This window comes from Ursus arctos, chromosome X, assembly GCF_023065955.2.
Source record: "Ursus arctos isolate Adak ecotype North America chromosome X, UrsArc2.0, whole genome shotgun sequence".
Lineage (NCBI taxonomy): Eukaryota > Metazoa > Chordata > Mammalia > Carnivora > Ursidae > Ursus > Ursus arctos.
This window is the reverse complement of record NC_079873.1, coordinates 52,166,004-52,190,561: the sequence shown is the minus strand read 5'-3', so window position 1 is coordinate 52,190,561 and position 24,558 is coordinate 52,166,004. Positions and strand designations below refer to the sequence as shown.

The 24,558-nt window shown below is 40.3% G+C and overlaps 1 protein-coding gene and 1 long non-coding RNA gene across 5 annotated transcripts in view; one reads left to right on the top strand and one right to left on the bottom strand.

Annotated features, from left to right (window-relative positions):
* The window catches only part of VSIG4 (V-set and immunoglobulin domain containing 4), a 50,621-nt gene extending 34,930 nt beyond the window's left edge, over nucleotides 1-15,691 (top strand). For 2 of the 4 annotated variants that reach the window (XM_026487621.4, XM_044379901.3), the window contains 5 exons: nucleotides 2,472-2,549; nucleotides 3,078-3,155; nucleotides 12,273-12,377; nucleotides 14,572-14,593; nucleotides 14,935-15,691. In XM_026487621.4, coding sequence (XP_026343406.1) covers nucleotides 2,472-2,549; nucleotides 3,078-3,155; nucleotides 12,273-12,377; nucleotides 14,572-14,593; nucleotides 14,935-15,172 — 521 coding nt within the window. In that variant the 3' untranslated portion in view covers nucleotides 15,173-15,691. The remainder of the gene's footprint in view (nucleotides 1-2,471; nucleotides 2,550-3,077; nucleotides 3,156-12,272; nucleotides 12,378-14,571; nucleotides 14,594-14,934) is intronic. The other 2 variants (XM_044379900.3, XM_026487622.4) reach the window with 2 other exon arrangements.
* LOC113246903 (uncharacterized) lies at nucleotides 12,659-20,791 on the bottom strand. Its single transcript, XR_003313099.4, has 4 exons — nucleotides 20,691-20,791; nucleotides 19,714-19,791; nucleotides 19,532-19,615; nucleotides 12,659-18,553 (listed from the first exon to the last, which is right to left on the bottom strand). It is a non-coding gene; the product is annotated as an uncharacterized LOC113246903 (long non-coding RNA).
* Nucleotides 20,792-24,558: the final 3,767 nt, after the last annotated feature.

Sequence of the window (24,558 nt, the reverse complement as noted above, 5' to 3'; positions counted from 1 at the left end):
GTTTCGTTTCTTAAATTCCACATATGAGTGAAATCATATGGTATTTTTCTCTGACTGACATTTTACTTAGCATAAAACCCTCTAGTTCCATCCACATCATCACAAATGGCAATATTTGATTATTTTTGATGGCTCAGTAATATTCCAGCGTGTGTGTGTTTGCATGTGTGTGTGTGTGTGTGTGTGTGTGTGTGTGTGTGTGTTTATACCACTCTTCTTTTTCCATTCCTCAGCTGATGAACATTTGGGCTCTTTCCATGTTTTGGCTAGTGTAGATAGTACTGCTATAAACATTGAGGTTCATATGCCTCTTCAAATCACTATTTTCTTTACCTCTTAGATAACTGCATGGTAGTGCAAATCCTGGGTCATAAGATAGTTCTATTTTCAACTTTTTGAAGAACATCCTTACTGTTTTCCATAGTGAGAAATCAGTCATAAATCTTATTGAGAATCTCTTATACATGATGACTTGCTTCTCTTTTGCTTTCAATATTCTTTAATGGCTTTGGCTTTTAATTATGTGTCTAGGTGTCTATTTTTTAAAAAAAATTTCCTACTTGGGGTTCATTGAGCTTCTCATATTTGTAGAATAATGCTTTTCATCAAGTTGGGATTTTTTTTACATTATTTAAAAATAATATTCTGTCGTTTTCCATCCTGTATTTCTAGGACTTTCATTATGTGTACATTGGTACACTTAATGGTGTACACAGGTCTCTGAGGTACTACTCATTTTTCCTCATCCTTTTTCTTTTCTGTTTTTGTGGCTAATTTCAATTGTCATCTTTTCGAGTTTACTGATTCTTTCTTTTGCCACTTTAATCAGCTCTAGTAAATTTTTCTCCCCCTCATGATATTTTTTTTCTTTTTGATGATTTTACCTTTCAACTCCAGTATTTCTAGATAGTTCCTCTTTTATAATGTATGTCTTTTTATTGATATTCTCTTTTTGGTTTGAATCAGTTTCATTATTTTCAGTTCTTTACGCATGGTTTCGTTTAGTTTTTTTAAAACATATTTATAATTATTTAAAATCTTTGTTTAGTAAGTCTAATACGTGTGTTTCCTCAGAAACAGTTTATGTTTATTGATTTATTTTACCTGTTTATGAGCTTTCTAGTTTCTTTGAATGTCACATATTTTTTTGTTGAAAACTGGAGTTTTTAAATAATATAATGTGACAATTATGGAAGTCTGATTCTCATTCTTTTTCCAGGGCTTATTGTTGACATTGTTTGTTGTGCTAGTTGCTGTTTGTTTAGTGACTTTTTTGAATTAATCCAGTATAGTTTTTGTCTTCTTTGTCATAAATGGCCACTGAAGTCTCTACTATGTTAGCTTAGTGGTCAGCTCATGATTGAATAGAGATTTCCTTAAATACCTAAATAAATCTCCCAATCTTTTCTAAAGGGCTCTGTTACCTGTTGAAATATGTCTTTAGCACTCACCCAGGCAGCTTTTGACTGTGCTATAACCTTTACTCCCTGCTTACATGGAGTCTCAAGGCTAGCCGGAGGTAAAAGCTTATAACCTCATGTCTTTCCTGAACATTCACACAGCACTATGCTTGACAGTGACCTTTTAGATTCTTAGGAATGTGTCAGAGATTTTCAAATCTCCTATTGACATTACGTTCTTCAGTGTTTTTTTTTTTTAAATTTTTGGTCAGTCTCTTGTTTTCCTCAACTGTTATCCATTGTCTCAGGCAGCTGTGTGACACATATACCCCTCTCCCAAGGGAGTGTTTTAATACTGGGTAACCAATAAAAACAAGCATTTTGAGTCAAGAAACCACTGCACAGATCAAATAATGACAGTTGTTTGGGAATTAACCTGTTCTTACTCAAAGCTACTATTGGCCTGGGGAGGAGTAATGAGGTTAGGAAAAATTCAAATGGCACAAAATTGCCATTATTAACAATATTGAGGGTTTTTTCCTAAAAATGTTCCCTGGGTTGATGCAAACCTTTGGCTATTTTTTTTTAATTTTGGAAAAAATGTTGATTTCGAAAAATTTTGTCTGTTATTATATTGCTTTTGTGAAGAAATAAATATCCAGAGGTCATAACTCTACCATTCCCATTGACATCACCCACAGCTACCTTCTTTGTAATACTTTCTATGTCCCTCTCAAGAAAATTAATAGCTAAATTTCAGAAGTTAGTAAAAACAAAATGTCTTTCCAATTCATACTGAAAGACCTTCTGGACTTTAGCTACACATTCCTTGGGGGTCTATGAACCCTGGTTTAAGAATCCTACCTTAAAATGATGTGAAGAATGAACAGGTAACACTGAACTTTCCAGCATCAAAAGAAAAGTGTTGAAAGAGGTCCAGGTATGGACCTGACCTGACCCTTACTTACTTCCTATAGTTGGCTTTCTTGCTTACTTACTAATTTCTCCAGGGTATTCAGTTGTTCACTCAACGGTTCCAGGACCCTTGACTGGTCTCCCTTCTCCTTGCAGACTCCTCAAATCCACTCAAGACTAAGACTGAAATACCTACAACTGAAGCACCTACAACCATGCAGTCTCCCTTGGAAGGTGAGTTTCACTATGGTTTGGGTGAAATAGAGTCCTGAAATGATGCCATGTAAGCCAAAGGAGAAGACTCCATGCCTTTATATGGGTAATAAGAGGTCATTTGGGTCATCAGAGAAAACATGGCAATAACAGAATGGAAAAAAAAGAAAGGTAATGATTAAAAAGTTGTGAAAAAGTGGAATCATAAATATGCGTACTCTTCTTTGTGAACACTTCTGAGGCAAAAGTAAGAGAGAGTTAGAATGCTCATGTGGGAGAAGAGAAAGCTCTGACTTCTGTTTTGCTCCAAATCTGACTTTCTGTGGGAGTTTGGATATGTTTCACCACCCCCTATATGGACGTCTTCCTGCCACTAACAATATGAAACTAAGATACCTCATCTCAGTACTAATGATCAAAACATAGCCAGGGATTCTGGAAAGCTCAGCATCAATGCCCAATGAAGGTACCCAAACTTTTCAGTCACCCTCTACTTCATAGTTCCTGGCTGGAAGAGAGGCCTCTGAACCTAATACTTTGTTTTTATAGCAATATCTACAGTGAACCCAATTTGGAACTGGACCACAGAAGTGGATGGCTACCTTGGGAAGACAAGTGCTGAGCCAGGTAAGGAAAAGTCAGGATTTCTAGCCTTCCTTCTTGGCTCTGAACTTTGCAACTGAAACTTTCCACAATGCACACTGTTCTCTGGCATTTAATTCTTCAAAACATTGTCACACAATGGTAAAAGACCCTGGAGATGAGCGGGGTGGGTGGTATGGAGCGGGAGAGATACAAATCAGTAATGAGCAAAGTCAGAGTGGTGTTAAGTGGTAGATGTGTTCTTAGCTGGTTCTCTGTAGTCATAGTAATACACCTCCCAAACATTCTAAGCAAGAGTAATAATGGGACCATGACCTCAGACAACTCTCCTAGGGAGATGGGCATTGGACTATGTAAAAGTAATTTCAGGGCCTCATTACTTGAGCTCTTAACCAGGGCTCACCAAGCAGCTTTCAACTGATTTCTGATTTCTCCAAAGTTTCAAGGATCCCTAAGTCATGATCTCAGAGATCCAAACCCCAAAGAGAAGCTTTTTTGTGTTTCAACTGGAACTTTAGTCAGCTGGTATGCACTGATATGACTGCATTGATTGTTAAAATAATGAAAAAATATTGTAGTAGTTGATAACTAGGTGCTTTCCTTAATCACTGAGCAACCTATTATCACCTGAGCCACTCTGCCTTATCCCTTAGAACTCTCCAGACTACACATGGTCCTGCAACAAAAGTGTTGAAACCTAGTATAAGAGGGACTTCTGAGACTCCAGGTTTACAGTAATCAACTGTTTCAATTAGTTGATGCTAAATAGTGATGACTATCATGACTGGCTTCATCCTCTGTGTATCATTAATGGTGGATTTCTTAATTATTTTATTTAAAAAAATTGGGGGGAGGAGATAGGACCTTTTTTATTTATTTTTTATTATGTTCAATAATGGTTGATTTCTTAATGCCCATGTACTTCTCCCCTCCTCTTTGCACAGCTTTTTTTCTTTAGGCATAGCTCAAACCTGTTTTGTGGGTTACTTTTGCATTGCCAGCTTTGACTTAAAGTCTTCCATAATTCCATGCCTTTTGCAGGGCAACATTCAATGAGACAAGAGAGATTAGAAGATAAATTTTGGAGAGTTGGTTTGAGAAAATGAGAATATAACCCAGGGGGCACAGAAATTATCAGATATTGGGTGTGTGCCCTACATCCTGCATCAGTTTTTGTTTTGTTTTGTTTTGTTTACTACTTTGCTCCCTCTAAGGGGGATCCTTCCTTTAATCTCCATCAGTTTATAATGTGGGTTCTCTCATTCCATCCTAAAGCAGCAGAATATACATTCTTTTCAAATGCACATGGGACAATCTCTAGAATAGATCACATACTAGGTCTCAAATGGGGCCTCAGCAGGTACAAAAAGATTGAGATCATACAGGAATATTTTCTGACCACAACATTTTGAAACTTGAAGTCAATCACATGAAAAAAAATTGGAAAAAGTCACAACTACATGGATGTTAAACAACATGCTACTAAACAATGAATAGGTTGACCAGGAAATCAAAGAAGAAACATAGCTTGGGTTCTCTCAGCTCCATCCATAGTTCTGAGGACCACAAATACCAGATTTTTAAAATTTATTTTTTAAATTCAAGTATAATTAACACACAGTGATATAGTAGTTTCAGGTGTATAATGTAATGATTCAACAATTCTATACATTGCTCAGCAATCACCATGATATGTGTACTCTTAATCCCCTTCATTTATTTCGCCTATCCCCTCACCCACCTCCCTGATGGCAATCACCAGTTTGTTTTCTGTATTTTAAGAGTCCGTTTGCTGTTGTTGTTGTTGTTGTTGTTTGTTTGTTTCTTGTTTTCTTTGTTCATTTGCTTTGTTTTTTAAATTTCACTTATGAGTAAAGTCATATGGTATTCGTCTTTCTCTGCCTGACTTATTTCACTTAGCGTGTTACCTTCTAGATCTACCCATATTTTTGCAAATGACAAAGTTTTATTTTTTTTTGACTGAGTAATATTCCAGACTTCTAAGACAAAGTATTTTAGGGTCTGGTAAAAATAAAATCAGTTGCAGCAACAAATCCTAAGGGCAATGGAATTCCTACCCCTCTCTATCCCCCAATCTCACCCCCTAGATTCAGAATATTGTAGCTACAAGTGCATTAGACATTAAACAATCTTTTCATTGAACTTATGGGAAAACTAAAGCTTACTCAATAATTTGAGTAGTCATTGTATTTATTTTTCCCCGATAGTTATAAAAATTAGTGCCTCAAACTTAGTGCCTTAAAATAACACAAATGTATTATCATACACTCCTGGAGATCATACATCTGACACATTAGGCTAAGATCAAGGTATTATTCTCAGGGCTGTGTTTTTTTCTGGAGGCTCTGGGGAAGAATCAGTTTCCTTGTTTATTTCCAGCTTCTGGGAACTACTCACATTCCTTGGCTCTTGGCCCCCTTCCACCATTTTCAAAACTAGCAATGTAGCATCCTCATGTCTCTCTCTGACTCTGATCATCATTGCTTCCCTCTTCCACTTTTAAATGACCTTCTTGATTACATTGACCCTGACCAGGTAATCAAGATAATCTCCTCAACTCATGTTAGCTAATTAGCAACCTTAATTATATCTGCAACCTTAATTCCTAATTATAATTTAAACTAAAATACTCACATATCCGGGGGATTTGGATGTGAACACCTTTGGATAACCATTATTCTGCCTACCACAGTAATACAAGAAGTAAATAACAGATCCAGGACTGGAAGTCCAGTCCAGTGGTTTCCTTCAGTTTGTAGGCATAATTGGGATAGTTAACTCCGGAGATTAAGTGGAAATATGTTTTGAAGAAAAGGAAATCTGAGCACTTGCCCAGAGAATGTGAAGAAAAGAAATCCTTTAAAAATTTTTTAAAATTTAAATTCAATTTAGTTAACATATAGTGTATGATTAGTTTCAGGGATAGGATTCAGTGATTCATCAGTTGCATATAACACTCAGTGTTCATTAACATAAAGTGTCCTCCTGAATGCCCATCACCCAATTACACCATCCCCCCACTCACTTCCCCTCCAGCAACCCTCAGTTTGCTTTCTAGAGCTAAGAATCTCTTATGGTTTCCTCCATCTCTGTTTTTATCTAATTTTCCCTTATCTCACCACATACTCACCTGTTTTTTTAAAATTTTTATTATGTTATCTTAGTCACCATGCAGTACACCAATAGCTTTTTATGTAGTGTTCCATGATTCATTGTTTGCATATAACACCCAGCGCTTCATGCAATACATGCCCTCCTTAATACCCATCACCAGGATAGCCTACCCCCCCAACAACCTCCCATCTGAAGCCCTCAGTTTGTTTCCCAGACTCCATAGTCTTTCATGGTTCGTTCCCCCCTTCTGTATACACCCCCTTCATTCTTCCCTTCCTTCTACAATCGATCTCCCTGCTATTCTGTATGTTCCACAAATGAGTGAAACCATATAATTGTCTTTCTCTGCTTGACTTATTTCACTCAGCATAATCTCCTCCAGTCCCATCCATGCTGCTGCAAATGTTGGGTAATTGTTCTTTCTGATGGCTTAGTAATATCCCATTGTATATATGGACCACATTTTCTTTATCCATTCGTCTGTCAAAGGGCATCTAGGCTCCTTCTAGAGTTTAGCTATTGTGGACAATGCTACTAGAAACATTAGGCTGCATATGGACCTTCTCTTCACTACGTCTGTATCTTTGGGGGTAAATACCCAGTAGTGCAATTGCTGGGTCATAGGATAGCTCAATTTTTAACATTTTGAAGGACCTCCACACTGTTTTCCAAAGTGGCTGTACCAACATGCATTCCCACCAACAGTCTAAAAGGGTTCCCCTTTCTCCACATCCTCTCCAACATTTGTTGTTTCTTGCCTTGTCCATTTTTGCCATTCTAACTGGCATAAGGTGGTATCACAATGTGGTTTTGATTTGCATTTCCCTGATGGCTAATGATGTGGAACACTTTTTCCTGTGTCTGTTAGCCATTTGTATGTCTTCATTGGAAAAGTGTCTGCTCATATCTTCTGCCCATTTTTTGATTTGGTTATTTGTTTCTCATGTATTGAGTTTGAGAAGTTTTTTATACATCTTGGATACCAGCCTTTTATCTGTAGTGTCATTGGCAAATATCTTCTCCCATTCTGTGAGTTGCCTCTTTTTTGATGACTGTTTCTTTTGCTTTGCAGAAACTCTTTATCTTGATGAAGTCCCACAACTTCATTTTTTCTTTTGTTTCTCTTGCCTTTGGAGACATGTCATGAAAGAAGTTACTGTGGCCAATGTCAAAGAGGTTACAGCCTATGTTTTCTATGATTTTGATGGATTCCTGTGTTACATTGAGGTCTTTCATCCATTTGGAGTTTATCTTTGTGTATGGTGTGAGAGAGTGATCAGGTTTCATTCTTTTGCATGTAGCTGTCCTCTTTTTCCAGCACCATTTATTGAAGAGACTTTTTTCCACTGGATTTTTTTTCCTGCTTCATCAAAGATTAGTTGACCATAGAGCCAGGGGTCCATTTCTGGAGTCTGCATTCTGTTCCATTGGTCTATGTGTCTGTTTTTGTGCCAGTACCATGCTGTCTTGGTGATCACAGCTATGTAATATAGATTGAAATCAGGCAACGTGATGCCCCCAGCTTTGTTTTTCCTTTTCAACATTTCCTTGGCTGATTCGGGGTCCTTTCTGGTTCCACTCACATTTTAGGCTTGTTTGTTCCAGATCTTTGAAAAATGTCATTGGTATTTTGATCAGGATGGCATTGAAAGTGTAGATTGCTCTGGGTAGCATAGACATTTTAACTATGTTTATTCTTCCGATCCATGAGCATGGAATGTTTTTCCATCTTTTTGTGTCTTCTTCAAAGTCCTTCAACAGTGATCTGTAGTTTCTAGAATATAGATCCTTTACCCCTCTGGTTAAGTTATTTCTGAGATATCATATGATTTTTGCTGCTATTGTAAATGGAATCAATTCTTTAATTTCTCTTTCAGTTTCATTGTTTGTGTATAGAAATGCAACTGATTTCTGAACACTGATTTTGTATCCTGCCACATTACTGAATTGTTCTATGAGTTCTAGTAATTTGGGGGTGGAGTCTTTTGGATTTTCCATATAGAGTATCATGTCATCTGTGAGGAGAGACAGTTTGACTTCTTCTTTGCCAATTTGAATACCCTTTATTCCTTTTTGTTGTCTGATTGCTGTTGCAAGGACTTCTAGTAACTATGTTGAACAATAATGGCTAGACTGGGCATCCTTGTCGTGATCCTAATCTTAAGGAAAGACTTTGAGCTTTTCCCCCATTGAGAATAATATTTGTTGTAGGCTATTTATAGATGGTTCTTATAAATTGAGGAATGTGCCCTCTATCCCTACACTCTGAAGGGTTTTAATCAGGAAAGGATGCTGTACATTGTCAAATGCTTTTTCTGCATCAATTGAAAAAATCATATGGTTCTTGACTCTTTTCTTGTTGATGTGATCTAAAACACTGATCAATTTGCAAATGTTGAACCATGCTTGTATCCCAGGGATGAATCCCACTTGGTCATGATGGAGAAACCTTTTAATGCACTGTTGGATCCTATTAGCTAGGATCTTGTTGAGAATTTTGGCATCCATATTCATCATGGATATCGGTCTGTAATTCTCCTTTTTGATGGGGTCTTTGCCTGGTTTGGGATTAAGGTAATACTGGCCTCATCGAATGAGTTTGGTAGTTTTCCTTCTGTTTCTATTTTTTGAAACAGCTGCAGGAGAATGGGTATTATTTCTTCTTTGAATGTGTGGTAGAATTCCCCAGGGAATTCATCAGGCCCTGGACTCTTGTTTTTTGGGAGGTTTTTGATCATTAATTCTATCTCTTCACAACTAATTGGTCTGTTTATATAATCAATTTCTTCCTGTTTCAGTCTTCATAGTTTATAGGTTTCCAGGAAGGCATCCATTTCTTCCACGTTGTTTAATTTATTGGCATATAGTTGTTGAAAATAATTTCTAATGATTGTTTCTGTTCCCTTGGGTTTAGTCTTGATCTCTCCCCTTATATTCATAATATTATTTTTTGGGGTCCTTTCTCTATTCTTTTGAATAAGTCTGGCCAGTGGATTATCAATCTTATTTATTTTTTCAAGGAACCAGCTTCTAGTTTTGTTGATCTGCTCTACTGTGCTCCTGGTTTCTAATTCATTGATTTCTGCTCTAATCTTAATCAATTGCCTTTTTGTGTGTGGGTTAGGCCTGTTCTTCTGTTCCAGATCCAGCTTCTTGAGGTAGGAATATAAGGACTGCATTTTAGATTTTTCTATTCTTTTGAGTGAGGCTTGGATGTCTACGTATTTTCCCCTTAGGACCACCTTTGCAGTGTCCCATAGGTTTTGGACCGTTGTGTCTTCATTCTCGTTGGTCTCCATAAATTGTTTAATTTTTTTAATTTCCTGGTTTACCTAATCATTTAGCAGAATGGTTCTTATTTTTCAAGTGTTTGAGTTTCTTCCAAATTTTTCCTTGTGATTGAGTTCCAATTTCAAAGCATTGTGGTCTGAGAATATGCAGGGAATAATCTCAGTCTTTTGGCATTGGTTGAGACCTGTTTTGTGACCCAGGATATGGTCTCTTCTGGAGAAAGTTCCATGCGCATTCGAAAAGAATCAGTATTCTGTTTTTGTGGGGTGTAGTGTTCTGTATATATCTATGAAGTCCATCTGGTCTAGTATGGCATTCAAAGCTCTTGTTTCTTTGTTGATTTTCTGCTTAGGTGATCTGTCTATTTCTGAGAGTGGAGTGTTGAGGTCTCCTACTAATAACGTATTATTATCTATATGTCTCTTCATTCTGGTTAAGAGTGGCTTGTGTATCTACCTGCTCCCCTCTTGGGGGCATAGATATTTATAATTGTCATATCCACTTTTTGGATACATCCTTTAGAAGGATATAGTGTCCTTCTGTATCTCTAACTGCAGTCTTTTGTTTAAAATCTAATCTGTGTGATATGAGAATTGATACCTCAGCTTTCTTTTGTGGTCCCTTGGCATGAAAAATGGTTCTCCATCCCTTCACATTCAGTCTGGATGTATCTTTAGGTTCAAAATGAGTCTCTTACAAACAGCATATGGATGGGCCATGTCTTTTTATCCAATCTGCAACCCTGTGGCATTTATGGGAGCCTTTAGGCCATTCACATTGAGAGTAATTATTGAGAGAGATGATTTTAATGATGTCATATTGCCTGTGAAGTTCTTGTTTCTATAGATTGTAAATTTCTGTTCTGTATCACTCTTGGGGTCTTTTTACTTTTATAGAGCCCCCCCCTTAATAGTTCTTGTAGGGCTGGCTTGGTGGTCACATATTCTTTCAGTTTCTGCCAGTCTTGGAAGGTCCTGTCTCTCCATGCATTCTGGATGACAGCCTTGCTGGATAAAGGATTCTTGGCTGCATGCTCTTCTCACTTAGTGCTCTGAATATTTCTTGCCCGCTTTTTCTGCCTTGCCAGGTCTCTGCAGACAGGTCTGATGTTATGCTGATGTTCCTCCTTCGGTAGGTGAGGATTCTCTTCCCCTTGGCCGCTTTCAAGACTATATCATTGGATCTAAGATTTGCAAATTGTACTATTATGTGACTTGGGGTTGGTCTGTTCTCATTGATCTTGGAAGGGGTCCTCGTTCCCTCTTGGACACGAGTGTTTGCTTCCATCCCCAGATTAGGGATGGAAGCTACAATTTTTCTACAGCTACAATTTTTTCAAATATCTCTTCTAGACCATTCTCTTTCTCCACCCCCTTGGGGATGCTGATGATTCTGACATTGGAACGTTTCATTGAGTCAGTAATCTCCTGCAAGCTACATTCTTGAGATTGGATTTTTTCCCATTTTTTTCTTCTTTTCTATCATCCTATCTTCCAACTCACTAATTCGTTCTTCTGTCTCATTTACCCTGGCCATCAGAACATCCAGTTTAGACTGCATTTGATTCATAGCATTTTTAATTTCTCCCAGATTTGCTCTCCTTTCTGCCCTTAGAAATTCTATGTTCTCATTAACATTTCTGTTAATTTTTTTTTCAAGCCTCTACATCATCTTGACCATTGTTACTCTGAACTCCATTTCTGACAATTTATTTATATCCATATCCATTAGTTCTGTGGCAGAGGCCACAGTCTCTGTTTCTTACATTTGTTGGGGATTCCTCCTCCTTGTCATTCTGATTAGGAGTGGTTGCAAGGATGTACAGAGCCCAAATTACTGACCAGGACCCAGGCAAGGTGCACTTGTTTTATACCGACCTTAGGGATGTGGGCTTCTTTATTTTCAGCCTGCTGTCTGGGGGAGGGGTCTGCCACACTGATACTCAGGCAACCCTCTTTGGGTAGAGTTGCCCTGTGCCCTGTGAGAAGGGTGGGGATGTGCAGATGGCAAGATTTCATTCTTTTTGATGGCTGGGTAGCATTCCATTGTATATAAATACCACATCTTCGGTATCCATTCACCTGTTAATGGTTGTCTGAGCTCTTTCCCCATTTCGGCTATTATGGACATTGCTGCTTTAAGCATTAGGAGACATGTGCCCCTTTGAATCACTATGTTTGTAACTTTTGGGTAAATACCCAGAAGTGCAATTGTGGTCATAAGGTAGTTCTATATTTAACTTTTTGAGGAACCTCCATGATGTTTTCCAGAGTGGTTGCACCAGTTTGCATTCCCACAGTGTAAAGTGGTTCCCCAAGTGAAAAAATGTTTTGGCTAGAAGTAATTGGCCAGAATATCAATAAGGTAGCATTTTCGTGAAGTGGGAAGTCAAGGTACTACTTTCTCTTAAGAGTAGGTGAAAGTCTCTAGTCTTGGCCCAATGGAAAGCATGGAGGACCAGTTCAAATGCCCAGGCCAATCAGCCATCAATTAGTGGGTTTGGAAGAATGTGAATATACATAGAGTTTCTAGCCTCTTTCCAGTCTTTCTCATAGGTCTGGGGTCTTGTTTGTCTCTCTGGCTAGCTAATAAAGCTAGGAGAAAATTAAAAATGGAAAGAAAAGGAGTTATGGGCTAGTCTGGGCTGATCCTTGGAATCTCTGTTTCTGAACTCATTTTCAACCATATACCTCTTGGTCTCGTTTCTCCTCCTAGGAAAGGGCCTCCCTGTCTTTTCCATTATTCTCATCATTTCCTTGTGCTGTATGGTGGTCTTCATCATGGCTTATGTTATGCTCTGCCGGAAGACATCCCAACAAGGTGAGTGATGAGTATGACTGAGTGACTTTGCTCATTAATTCATTCTGAAAATATAGTTAAACATAAATTCTGTATCAGCCACTGTGTAGGCACTTCAAAGGGCTCCCAGCGTAGTTTGGGATTGAGGGTAGGGATGCATGGAGACAGATATACAAGCCAACAAGACAATAAGATTAATGGAAGCTAATTCACAAATCTTTGGTACTAAGCCTAGTACAAGCCATCCCTGTAATGGATTGTTTAATGAAGATGCACAAGAAAGAGAAGTCACAATTCTTGGCTTCACGTTGCTTAGAATTTATTTAGAAGATTTAAAGTAGAAACATGAAGTTTATCCAATCCATACATAACAATAAAGGCCATAGACTCAGAGCCTGGAGAAAACAATCAATGCTAAAGGTTTCCAGAGAAGAAGAGAGTCATTTAGGGCTGAAGTGATTACCAAGGGTTTTTAGAAGGAGATGGGACTTAGCACAGGCCTTGGAGGATGAAAACAAATTAGAAGGCAGCATTCCAGGAAGGAGGAACTACAGGAGTAAAAGTGCAAAATCTTAAAAGATGACTGAGTGGGGTCATCAATGTAGAAAATTCATGGGCAAATGGAGGGGAAAAGGAAAGTTTACTCCTGATTATAGAGTGTCTTAAAAAACAGGCTAAGGAATTTGGAAATTTTTCTCTAGGCATTGCAAAAGAACTAAAAATCACCAATATTTTTTAAGGAAAGGAGTGACATTATGAAGGTGCAGTTGACAGGGCCATTTAACAACTGTGAGCCAACAGATGAGGAGAAAGAGAGTTTGGATGTCAATTTCTGAGTGAAACCTACCTTCATCTCAATACCTGATGCACTGGCCATTTTGCCTAAAATTAGTGTCTTTTTCTCTATAGCAGCTCCTATTCCCAAGTAGCCTGGTTTCCACCATGACTTTCTTCAGCCAAAGGGGAGAAGGGAACCTTGATCATTTCCTTCTCTTGGGTCTTAAGTATAAGCTCTGGTCTTGGCCAGTTTGCATGGCTATGACTCATGAGGCTGAACTTGAAAGTAGAGATATTTCAAGTAGCCACAAATCCCAGGAATACCAAAGGAAAATATTCATCATAGTCTCAGTGAGACTAAGTATAAGCTGTAATCATATTATTTCCCTCCCAAAAACTTTCCAGGGTTGCTCATGGCCCAGGGGATAGAAGTAAAAATGTTGCATTCCATTTAAGGCCTTCTCTGATGTAGCCTATCTTCTTGACCTCCACCAATCTGTATTTTCTTTTCCAATCACTGGAATCAAACAAGCAAATAGACTACACATCTCAGGTACTTATGGTTTTTCCCTTCTAGATTGCCTTTCCAGAATTTCTATTATTTACCTCTCTATAAGAGAGATACCCTTGGGTAACCTTGGGCCATAAATTCAATTTAATATGTAGTTACTGATTGCCTACTATGTGCCAGGCAGTGGGCATATAAAAATGAAAAAGACAACACGTGTTACGGAAGCTACCAGGCCAATGGGGGAGGTAAGACAGGTAAACACAGGGCTGTATCACAAAGTAGAGGGTTATGGCATGCTCTGTTTGTTTTGTTGTGGTTTAATTAATGCATTCCCAGTTGTATTCCTGTAAGATTATAAATTCCTAGAGGGCAGTACCAAGAGACATCCATCTTTGTACCATGTTATAGAACCTTTAGGCCTGCACGGAATGTAGACAGTTCTCCTCCACAGACACTAGGGAGCAATGGTGATCTATTTAAGGACCTTTCCTGGGTGCCTGGTGGAGATGAGTGCATTTGGGAATGGCTTTGGTCATGGTCCCTGACAGATTAATTCAGCCCCTTCTGCGTGGGCTCTTGCTTGGCCACCAAGTTTCCATAAAATCTCCCTGGGATCTTTGTCAAGATTCCTGGGTGGGGAGTGGGTCCAGTTCCACTGTCCCTTCCCCTACCACACCAAGCAAATGTTCCAGCCCAATGTCCTAAATCAGTGTATGCCAAAGAGGATAGTAACCAAGTGTGCTTCCTCTTCTTTTCTCTGAGAAATCTGTATCCTTGTGCTTCAGTTTACCTCCCCAATACCTCCCAATTGTGACCCCCCCTTTCTGTCTCCCCTTCCCTCACCTTATGACTGGTAACCAGTGTCCACATTTGGCCCTTGTCCACTCCCCATGGAGAATTCTGACTTGATTCTTCCTTCTTTTCTAGAGCATGTCTATGAAGTGGCCAGGTAAGACTGTCTCTGCTCCTCCATTTTCTGAACCCCTCCCTGCCCTCATTCTGTTAGTCACTGGCATGGTGGAAAGGGGGGGGTGTGGCATAAACCCAATTCTAAGCCCAGAGGGCTTCAGGGTCAAGGCACTGCTTTCTTCCCTCTCTGAAGCACCTCCTGAGGTTCTTTCTTGGCTCACTGATCACACAGGATGATCCAGGTCCACCAGCCTTCTGTTCCCAGAATCCCTTGATAATAAGAACCCAAGGGTCAGTTGGCAAGAATTGGGACAAAAGTGTGGGAACCTAGAGTCCCAGCCTCAAGTCCCTCTTTATGGGTGGTGGGATCTTGGGCCACAGGGCACATGCCAGGGAAGCCAGCAATTCTGGTGAAACCTGGAGAGTGGGCATTTTCACAAGTGGCTGCTCCAGCGAAGAGCCATCTTCCCAGTCTCCAGGCAATGACTACTCTGAGGATCCCTGCCTGGGCCAGGAGTACCAGACCATCACCCAGATCAACAGTGACTATGCTCGCCTGCTGCACACAGTTCCTCCAGATTATGAGCTTTTGGCCACCAAGGACAAGGGCGTCTGTTAAAAATGCCCTGCTAAGCCAGGGTCTGCTGACGTAATTGCCTATTCAGCCCCCATCTTCTGCATAGCTACCTTCCCTGCTACCTCTCTTTGTGGATGACCCAACAGGTCTTCCTTGCCCAATACTGAGGTTCCTAAGAGTGAATGGTTTTGCCTAAGAAGTTATTATATGCACTTCAAGCAAGTCTGCTACTGGGTCAGACCTTAGACCCTTCTGTTATCCCTTCTTCTACTGCTTCTCTTCAAACACCGGAGGGAAGTTTCCATAGCACTAAGACTTGCTCATCATGCCTCAAGATACCACTCAACTTTGGCCTCTTGCCACCAGAAGACCAGAGGGAAACTCAGCTTTGCCAGCTCAGGGGACCAGTTATGTCCAGAATCACTTCCTTTTTTTTTAAGGGCCAGATAGCTTTTAATTAAGATTTTTATGTAAAGCCAGGGTTCAGTTTTGCTCCTGAACTGTGAGTCTAGTGCTCTGGTATTCTTTTGATGCTCAATAAATATCTAATCATGACAGCAACCTTGGTTGTATTCATCTTCTTTCAAGTACCTATCAAGTGATTAAAGTGAGACTAATTGAGATGTTTGGGGACTTGGAATTATAAATAGCGCCTTTTCTTTTTTGGTCTTTCTTTTTCCCACACACATGACCTTTACCTTACTTCACAGTGGGCCCATCTGGGACACAATGAATATTTGGCAAGTTAGTACCCAACTGTCTTCCATTCTTTTCCCTGTCACCCTGGCAACTTCACTTGGGTGATGTCTTAAGTCAGTTGAAAACTATGAAAATAAAGGATCCCTTCTTCTGTTTCAGGGGACTGTGGATGCAGAGATAAAGGGCTCCATTTCTTTCCAAATTATGGGTACACCACCCTCAAAGATTTCTACCTCCTGGAATCCTAAAATATTTGCAGTAGTTGTATTCATGTAGGTCATCTATCCCCTGGCCTCTTCTTACAATGTAGAGTGGGGGTCAAAACAAGGAAGTCTCTTTCTTCAAGCATAAATGTGAAATAGGAGTGTAGGTGTGTGTGTGTCCATTTCTGTGTGTGCACACATACATACAGCTTTATTTCAGTCTCCTCTGTGAGGACCTGTTCTAGGCTGGCTCAACACCACTTCCTTTCCCTCATATAATTCCTGTCAAATCAACCTCTTTGTTCTTCATGGAAGCTGTTTTTGCCACTTTTGGTTCCAGTGCAGTCCCAAGGTCAGCTCAGCTTTCACCAGGAACTTCTCTCCTTTGGGATGATTACAGGAGTCAAAAATAGTACAAAGAAGTGGACAAGAAGGAATCCTCTACTTCACTACCATCAACCTGCCAAGTCCATGGTCAAAACCTCAGTGTTTTCCCCTATATGCCAGATTCATGTAGCTGGTGAGGGGAGCAACTTATTCTTCCGCATCACGCTTACAAGCCTCTGAAACAGGGACCCACCCAGTGGAAACCTCAGCTTCTTCATGAAGCATCCAGACCCGACAGCCTCAGGGGAAAAAACAAAAACAGAAACAAACAACAACAACAAAAAACCCCATTATCTCTTCCTACTACCTTTAGAGAAAGGAATGGCTGGGGTTAGGAAGAGAATCGTAATCACAAGTCCATTAATAAAAGGAGCCCCAAACCCAGGGACTCTCTCCTGTTACCCCCATAGAAGCTATGGACTCCCAGGGATATTTCAGAACATCTTGTCTTAAAAAGCTTAGAGATCATTGATTTTAATTCTCCTTATTAAGATGAGGAAATAAAGCCTAGAGAGGAACAGTAACAGTCTAAAGTCACACACATCAAGTCAGTGACAGAACGGAGACCGGAAAACAGGACTGTGAACTCCTAGAAGCATATTCATTGCAGCATATAACTTCTGGATATCATTTTGCCCAAAAATAACACTTTTTTTTCCATATAAGACAAGCCAGTAAGAGAGTCCTGGGTATAGAGCTAGCCCAAAGTTGCTAAATAAACATGGGCTGGTAACATAGAATAGTCTTAGGCAGATGGCTAGTCAGGGAAAGCTGGAAGACTGAAAAAAGGAGATTCCCAAAAGAGAGAGAAGATATGACGTCCCTCTAGGGCAGTTTTCCAAGTTTTGACCAAAAGATGTCCTACAGAAAAAAAAATTTCCACGATTAGATTGGCATGATAAATGTTTCATTCTATAGCTCTCTTTGGTGATTTCCAATACAACATTAGAATATTAAAGGCTCTGAAAAATCCTGCAATAAAGCACCTGCATAACTGAGTTACCAAATAATTCCAGAACATATTTGCTCTCTGAGCCTAATTTTTTGCCTTTCTCCTCCAGCCCTTGACTCTATTTCTCAGGAGGAAAAACCTTCACATACCCTATAGCATTATGATGATCACAGTTTAATCTTTTTCACAAAATTCCTGGATAGAATTTTGACCCAAAACCAAGGATAATGGTCTAGTAGAAAGTCAATCTATCAGTAAACATTCGTTATTTTCTGTAACCAGAGTACTGAGCTACATGCTGGGGTAAGGAAGAAAAGGGAAGACAGCAATCAAGTAAACATAGTGCTTTTCTCACAATTTAGTGGGGAATTAAGAAAATATCCCTTGGAAAATTTACTAACAGTTCAAGAGGTGCTATTAGGCAATAGGAGAAGAAAGGGGTACATATAAGGACCAAGGCAAGAAGTGTTCATATGAAAAAGAAAGAAGTGTAGGCTAACTTTCAAAAGTTCTTGAAAAGCCTGGACTTTTGCTGGACCAGAAGTATGAGAAATAATTGAATAGGCAGAAAAAAATGGAGAAAGTATTACCAGAAGGAAAAAAGACATTAGGAAGAGGAAAAAGGATAGGTAAGGTCAAAATGTGTTGAAAAGTCAAGGCTGAATGTCAGGACGGTGGTTTTCTAAGCCCTGTCATGAACTTCAGGTGAAAATTCTGGTGTCCTTACTGGGAGATTCTGTTGAGGAATGTGAAGAAAGGAAATGTGAATCAAAGAGCATTTCCATCCCTGGGCCCCATATACCTTTCCAAGACCATTATGTCCCCTTCAGGCTCTGACAATGTAGAAACAGTACAGGGCTGTAGCTTCAAGAGTTGTCTCGCTTTTCCCCTGGCAACCTCAGATACAATGCTCCAGTTCCCTCAAAGTCACTGAAGATAACTTGTGAGAGCTTAGTTCATGTTTGGCAAGTGATCTCGCGTCCAGTTGGCAGTTCATTTGTTGTATCCCAACTGCCCTGGTCTGGAGCTGTTAGGCATGTGCCGCACTTGGGGTATTTGACAAACTGACACTCTACCACATGGAGTGTCCAACTCAGCTTGTCAAATACACGGAGCGTGGCACTGCAGGAGGCCAGGCCAGGGCTTTAGTGGGGAGGCAAGATCTTCCTGGGAGATGTGGCCCTGGAAGGAAAGAAAGAAAAAGGAGTCACACCCTGAGCTCCACAGAAACCACAGAAGATAAGGACTAGCTGAAACATCAGAATAGGGATGTGAGCAAAGACATAAGGCTCCCAACTAGAAGATGGATCCTAAGGGAAGACCCAGTTGAGATTGCAGATGAGGCCCCAGTGCTTAAGTTGGGGTCCTCAGGCCTGAGTTAGCTATGGCATTTTGTAGGGTTCCAAGTTTCAGTGGGCTTCTATATGCAGTAGTGAGAGAATTTGGTCATTGTGCTGCCTCTCTGATCTCAGGAAAGGACTAGGCCCCAGAGTCAGTGTCCATGCCCCCCCCTTCCCAACCTTCCCACAGTCTTGTGGTTATGAACATAGACTTTGAGGTTAAAAATGGGCTTGAATTTTTGCTCTGTCATTAAGTAGCTAGGAAAACTCAGATAAATTATTTCATCTCTCTGAGCTCATTTTCCACATCCAAAAAAATGGGTATGAGTACCTACCTAAGAAGTTATTGTGAAAATAGCATGAGGTTATGTATGTAAAGCCTTTATTTAGTTCAGTATTTGATACATAACAAATGTTTAAAAAATTGTGGTTGTGCTATCAGAGGGAAAGCAAGGGCCATTGACAATTTAACAGGGTCAGGAGAGATGAAACAGGAATGCTTTTAGTTTAATATATGTTGGTGAGGGGGTGACATGCTTCTTCAATTTGAGATCTGGGAGTGACTTCAAATATAAAGCTGTAAAGAGTTTTTCCTATCCTCTCACTTCCCTTACCTATTTAATCCACCTCAAGCTACCCAGAAGTGTGGTTCTTTCAGCCAAAGCAACAACCTTGGCCACCATATATGGTAGAGTGGGAAGAATCATACAAACTTGGGGTCTAATGCTGCCTTGGGTACCAACTAGACAATCATGGCATTGGGCAAGTCTTTCTTTGAGCTTCAGTTGTCTTCTCTGGAAATGGGGCCAAGAAGACTTACCTGGCAGACTTGTTAAAGTGTTTGGTGAGCTTTCCAGAGCTTCCTATATAGATGGTCACAGGCAACTTGGCTCAGTCCCTGGAGCTGTGGGTGGAGGCCAGCCAAGAGAGATAATTAATAGACCTTTAGTTCAGGATGGCAAGACGGAGAAAATTGGATTGGTGCTTTTTTTCTCTCATTACCCTCATTGGCTACCAGCTCCAGTGAGAAGACGTGGATAAACTGGCGGTGTCTGCAGCCTCCTGAAAGCCCTTTTCTGACTTCATTTATAAAAAAAAAAAAAAAAAAAAAAAAAAAAAAAAAGAGAGAGAGAGAGAGAGAGAAATATGAAGTGGCTAAAGATTTCTTCTTAGTATGCTCAAAGTTGAAGAGCCTTATAGATCATGTCACCCCAGTATTAATGGAAGGAGTCAGTGGTTGAGCTGAAACCAGATAGATTTTATATCCACTCTTGATGTTTTAGTCCATGCCTCTACAAAAGAGTATGTATAAGAAAAACAGGTTCAATTGAGTAAGGCTGGTCAGACCCATAGGAAGAAGATGTAAATTTCTACATAGAGATATTAAGGAACTCTGAAAAGTCTTCTCTTGGTCTGTCATACTACACAAAACAACATCATCTGTCCCCTGACATACCCTGACAGTGTTAACACAACAAACAGCAAGACTTACCCTTCACCTGATCCAGTTGGGTCTCCTCATACATGCTGGAGGTAGTATGGAATTTTTTAAGGCATGGTTCATTCCCCCATTCAGCCCCACCTAGAGATATTTACTCAACAATCACTCTTATGTCCTTCCTCAACAGAGGGTTGACAACCATCAAAATAAGGGATATAAAAACTAAAAGAGTCTCTAGGTAAATGGCAAAATCAAGACTACTACTCAAATTTCCTGACCCCTGAGTCCAGAGAACATTCCACTTCCATGTGGCTATCTCTTAAAAAGCCTGTTTGAAGAAGAAATGTTATCCTCCCTTCTCACTATTAGAAGTTTCAGGATAGAAGGCCACTGGGAACCTTCTTCTCACCCACCCTTACCCAGGATCCCTGAGGAGAGTATAAGGAGAATGGGATAGACAGGTCCAAGCCATGTTCGGTAGCCATGGACACTGTCCCAGCTTGGGAATCCAAGCAGAGAGGACAAATAGATATTATACCTGTTACTGGAGTAGTGCCTTGGTGTCAGAGGAGGCAAAGGTTCCCTGATGATGAGCCAAACTGCAGAGGCCAGAGGTAACTGGGCTTTTTGCCTGGAGCAGGAAGGTTGTGTGTTTTGAAGGGCTTTTGGTGTCTTCAAGAGGAAACAGAAATGAGGAAGATAAGGCTGAGGTTAGCCAACGGAAATCTGGGTGCAAAATGACAAAACAGTGCTGTTGTGAAAGGGTTCACTACTGCAGCAACAGTCCCTGCTGCCATGCACCACCCCCCTGCCCACTCATAGCTGACCTCCAACAGACACTGGTTCTCCAAGCTGCAGAAATTTGAAGCAGAAAGCCTCTGGCTTCCCTAGGCTCTACCTATGGGCCAGGGAGTTTTTCCCAATGTTAATGAGGGAATCCTGGGATGTCACAGCTGAGACATTACCAAATGAAAATCCACATTGTCAAAATTGAGAAACAGACCCTCTGAGAGATGAAAAAAAATGCCTGATAACAAAAAGCAAACTAGTGGCATAGCTGGAACTTAAATCCACTCTATCAACTACAAAGCATGGGTTCTCACTGTCAGAATGCCTCCTGGTCCTGAAATACCCTTTTTTACTTCCCCTTGGCATGGCTTCTCACCTGACACAGCTACATAATTTTCAGGGCCCAGTGCAAAATGTAAATGAGGGGACTCTTATAAAAAAAAAGGATTTCAGGGTGGTGACAGCAGAACATTAACCCCTACTTGTGTGGGGTCTTCCTAAGCATGGAGACCTGGGAAACTTTACAGGTCACATGCCTATGAAGCTGGCCCTTAGATCACATTTTAGCATCACAGCCACTCACAGAAAGAAGGAAAGAAGGAAATTCACATCTATCAATAATGAGATTCTGTGCTTTACATGTGTTATCTCATTTAATCATTGACTCTCTGGTATGGTCTTATCATTCTTGAAGAGGATGAAGATATGGAACATAAGAACTAGGAAGATCGGTAGGAGAAGAAAGGGATAAAGAAAGGGAGGTAATCAGAAGGGGGAATGAAGCATGAGAGACTATGGACTCTGAGAAACAAACTGAGGGCTTCAGAGAGGAGGGGGTGGGGGAATGGGATAGGCTGGTGATGGGTAGTAAGGAGGGCATGTATTGCATGGTGCACTGGGTGTTATACGCAACTAATGAATCATCGAACTTTACATCAAAAACCAGGGATGTACTGTATGGTGAATAACATAATATAATAAAAATATTATTATGAATAAAAAAAAGAAGAGGATGAAGAAACTGAGGCACATAGAAGTAAAATGACTTGCCTACAAACACAAAACTAAGAATTAATGGAGAATATGGAATTTTCATTCTAGTCTTTTTGATTCCAAATGGTAAGCATTTTCTACTCTCCCACATTGGCTACAATGAAAGAAGAAAGTAGTTGACTTTGAGAAGGAAAATATGGTGCCAGACCCTTAAGTTCAACTGTAACTTTCAGGCTTCATGAAAAGTGTGAGAAGAAAGTGAGTGACTTCCTAGGGCCATATGTTTGCAATCCTTGGACAGTCCCCATTCGCAGTCTGGAAGACATTGGATTCCCATTATGCAGTGCTTTACATCATGAATCCTGATGACATGGCAAAATGGAGAAGCAATTCTTCAATGATTTTAGGGTATACCTGTGATTTCTTTCAATGATTGCAGTGCTCAAGTCCCAGTCCTTAATCTACATGGCAGAAGTAGGACTCTGGGAAGTGCTCAAGCCCTGGTAATAATCTATTCAAGCTACACACAGTCTTATAAATTAAGGTTCAAGAGAAAAGGCTATATGTTGGGAGCCAGGACTCTTGTGCCCCAGTCCTGTATCTGTTAACTCTGTTTCCTCCCTTAGCTTTAGTTTTCCATTTAATCAATAAAAGCTGGACTAGATGATCTGAGTGGTCCAACTCAAATATTCCCTGGTTTCTTTATAAACCTCTCTATCCCTGCCCCCTCCCTTACTGTGGGCTTCCTTGTTGTTGCGGGGTCTAAAGACTGTAAGGACAGCTTGGGATAGAGATTCACTTGTAGTTACACTACTCTGCAGAAACTTCCTTCTATCAGAATAATCTATTGGCTTTGTCCTAGAGACCAGTTTCCCCAGATATGGCTTCTAGAAAGTTTCAGTTCCTTTTTATTTTTGGTTTCTGACTAAAGCTTGGGGTAGGAGTCAGGATAGTCTTGTGGGCACTTTCTTAGGGAGGGACTCCCTCTTTTCTACCCACTCCACAGAGATTGAGTAATTTCAGCTGCCCACTCCTTTTTTTCTCACCTATCAGTTAAAGTAATCTACTAGCTTCTTAACAGGGGCCTTCTGGAGACAATGTTTTTACCCAAAATAGTAATTAATAGTGATCACTTTGAACCACATAGTATGTTATGAAAGATAGCATTAGGAGCCAGAAGGACCTTCAAATCATGCCATTTACACAGAAGACCTGAATTAGAGCAAAGATATTGGGATCCTTGAAGTTCCTCTTTACCTTACAAGCACAAAGCATGTTGAGAAGGACCAACTTTGTGGCAATGGCACAAAGGGAACTTTCCTGTAGGTCTGTTGTCCAACCAAAAGACACACAATTCTTTCATTTTGGTTGCTTTTTGACTTGGCTAAGCCTATTAAGAGGAATAAGGGAGAAGAGAGTTGGATGGAGAGAGCTGTTAGGCAGTGCTGGAGTCCCACACTGTAGACACATTCATTTATTCACTCAGTGCTGGGATGGAAAGAACAACTGAATTTTGAGTCAGAGTTATTGTCTCTTGTACTGTAGGTTTTAGTCCCTGAGTTATAGACCCACCTCTGTAACTCACTAACTATATGCCCTTGAAAAATCATGCACAGCCTGTCTGAGCCTCAGCCACTACATCATATTGAGGGATTCTTGGTCAGGCATGCACCCAAGGAACTATGCATTTCTCCAGTATGAGATAAGTAATTTGACAAAAGTACAAAGTGCTGTCAGAAGAGTGTGACTGTTCTAGGGGTGGGGGCAAGGAGGTGGTTCGTAGGAAAGTAGGATTTTAGGTAGATCTTAAAAGATGGAGAGAGAAAATAATGATGTTCATTGTCTCTGAAAAGCCTTCTCTGACTACCCCTTCTCCCAGTGACAATAATTCCTCCCTACTGTGCTTGCTTCTAGTGTCCAAAACCTATTCATACTACACTTATATGCCTGTCTCTCCCAAGAACTGCCCAAAGTAGGAATCATGTCTGAGCCCTTCTTTTCTTCATAGGGCCAGACATGAAATAGTTACCCCAGAACTGCAAGTTGAATAAATTAATGTATCAATGCCCTAGAAAAAGAAGGAATCATCATAGCCCAAGTTCCCCCATATTCCTTAGCTTACCTCATCTCCATGAAGTCCTCCTTTCAACTTCAAGTTTATTTCCCTGCTCATTTAATCCCACCTCCTATTGGAAACCTCAAGGAAAGGCCCCAAGAACAATTGCAAAGCTGAGGCCACTTCCTGTGTAAGAGGCCAATGTCTACACACTCCACCCTAACCCCATTGATTGCTGTGCATATGATTGCACTGGGGCTTCCTCTGAAAAGAAACCAAAGGCTGATGCAATTTATAGGGCACCTCCAGGCCAGGATGGAAAAACTTCATGTATACCTGGGCCTGGGGACAGAAGATTTACTGTGGTGTTCCCCACAAGCCCAGTGGCATTGACAAGAGAGGTGGCAGCAATTAACCTACCAACTACAGCTCAACTTATTCACTTCATTCAACAGGCTGTGTGGAACACTTACTGGCTGCAAAGCTCTATGCTTGGTACCAAGGGGGAAAATATATAAACAGACCAGTAATATATATCTAATAGAATATAATGTGAGCTATAAATTTT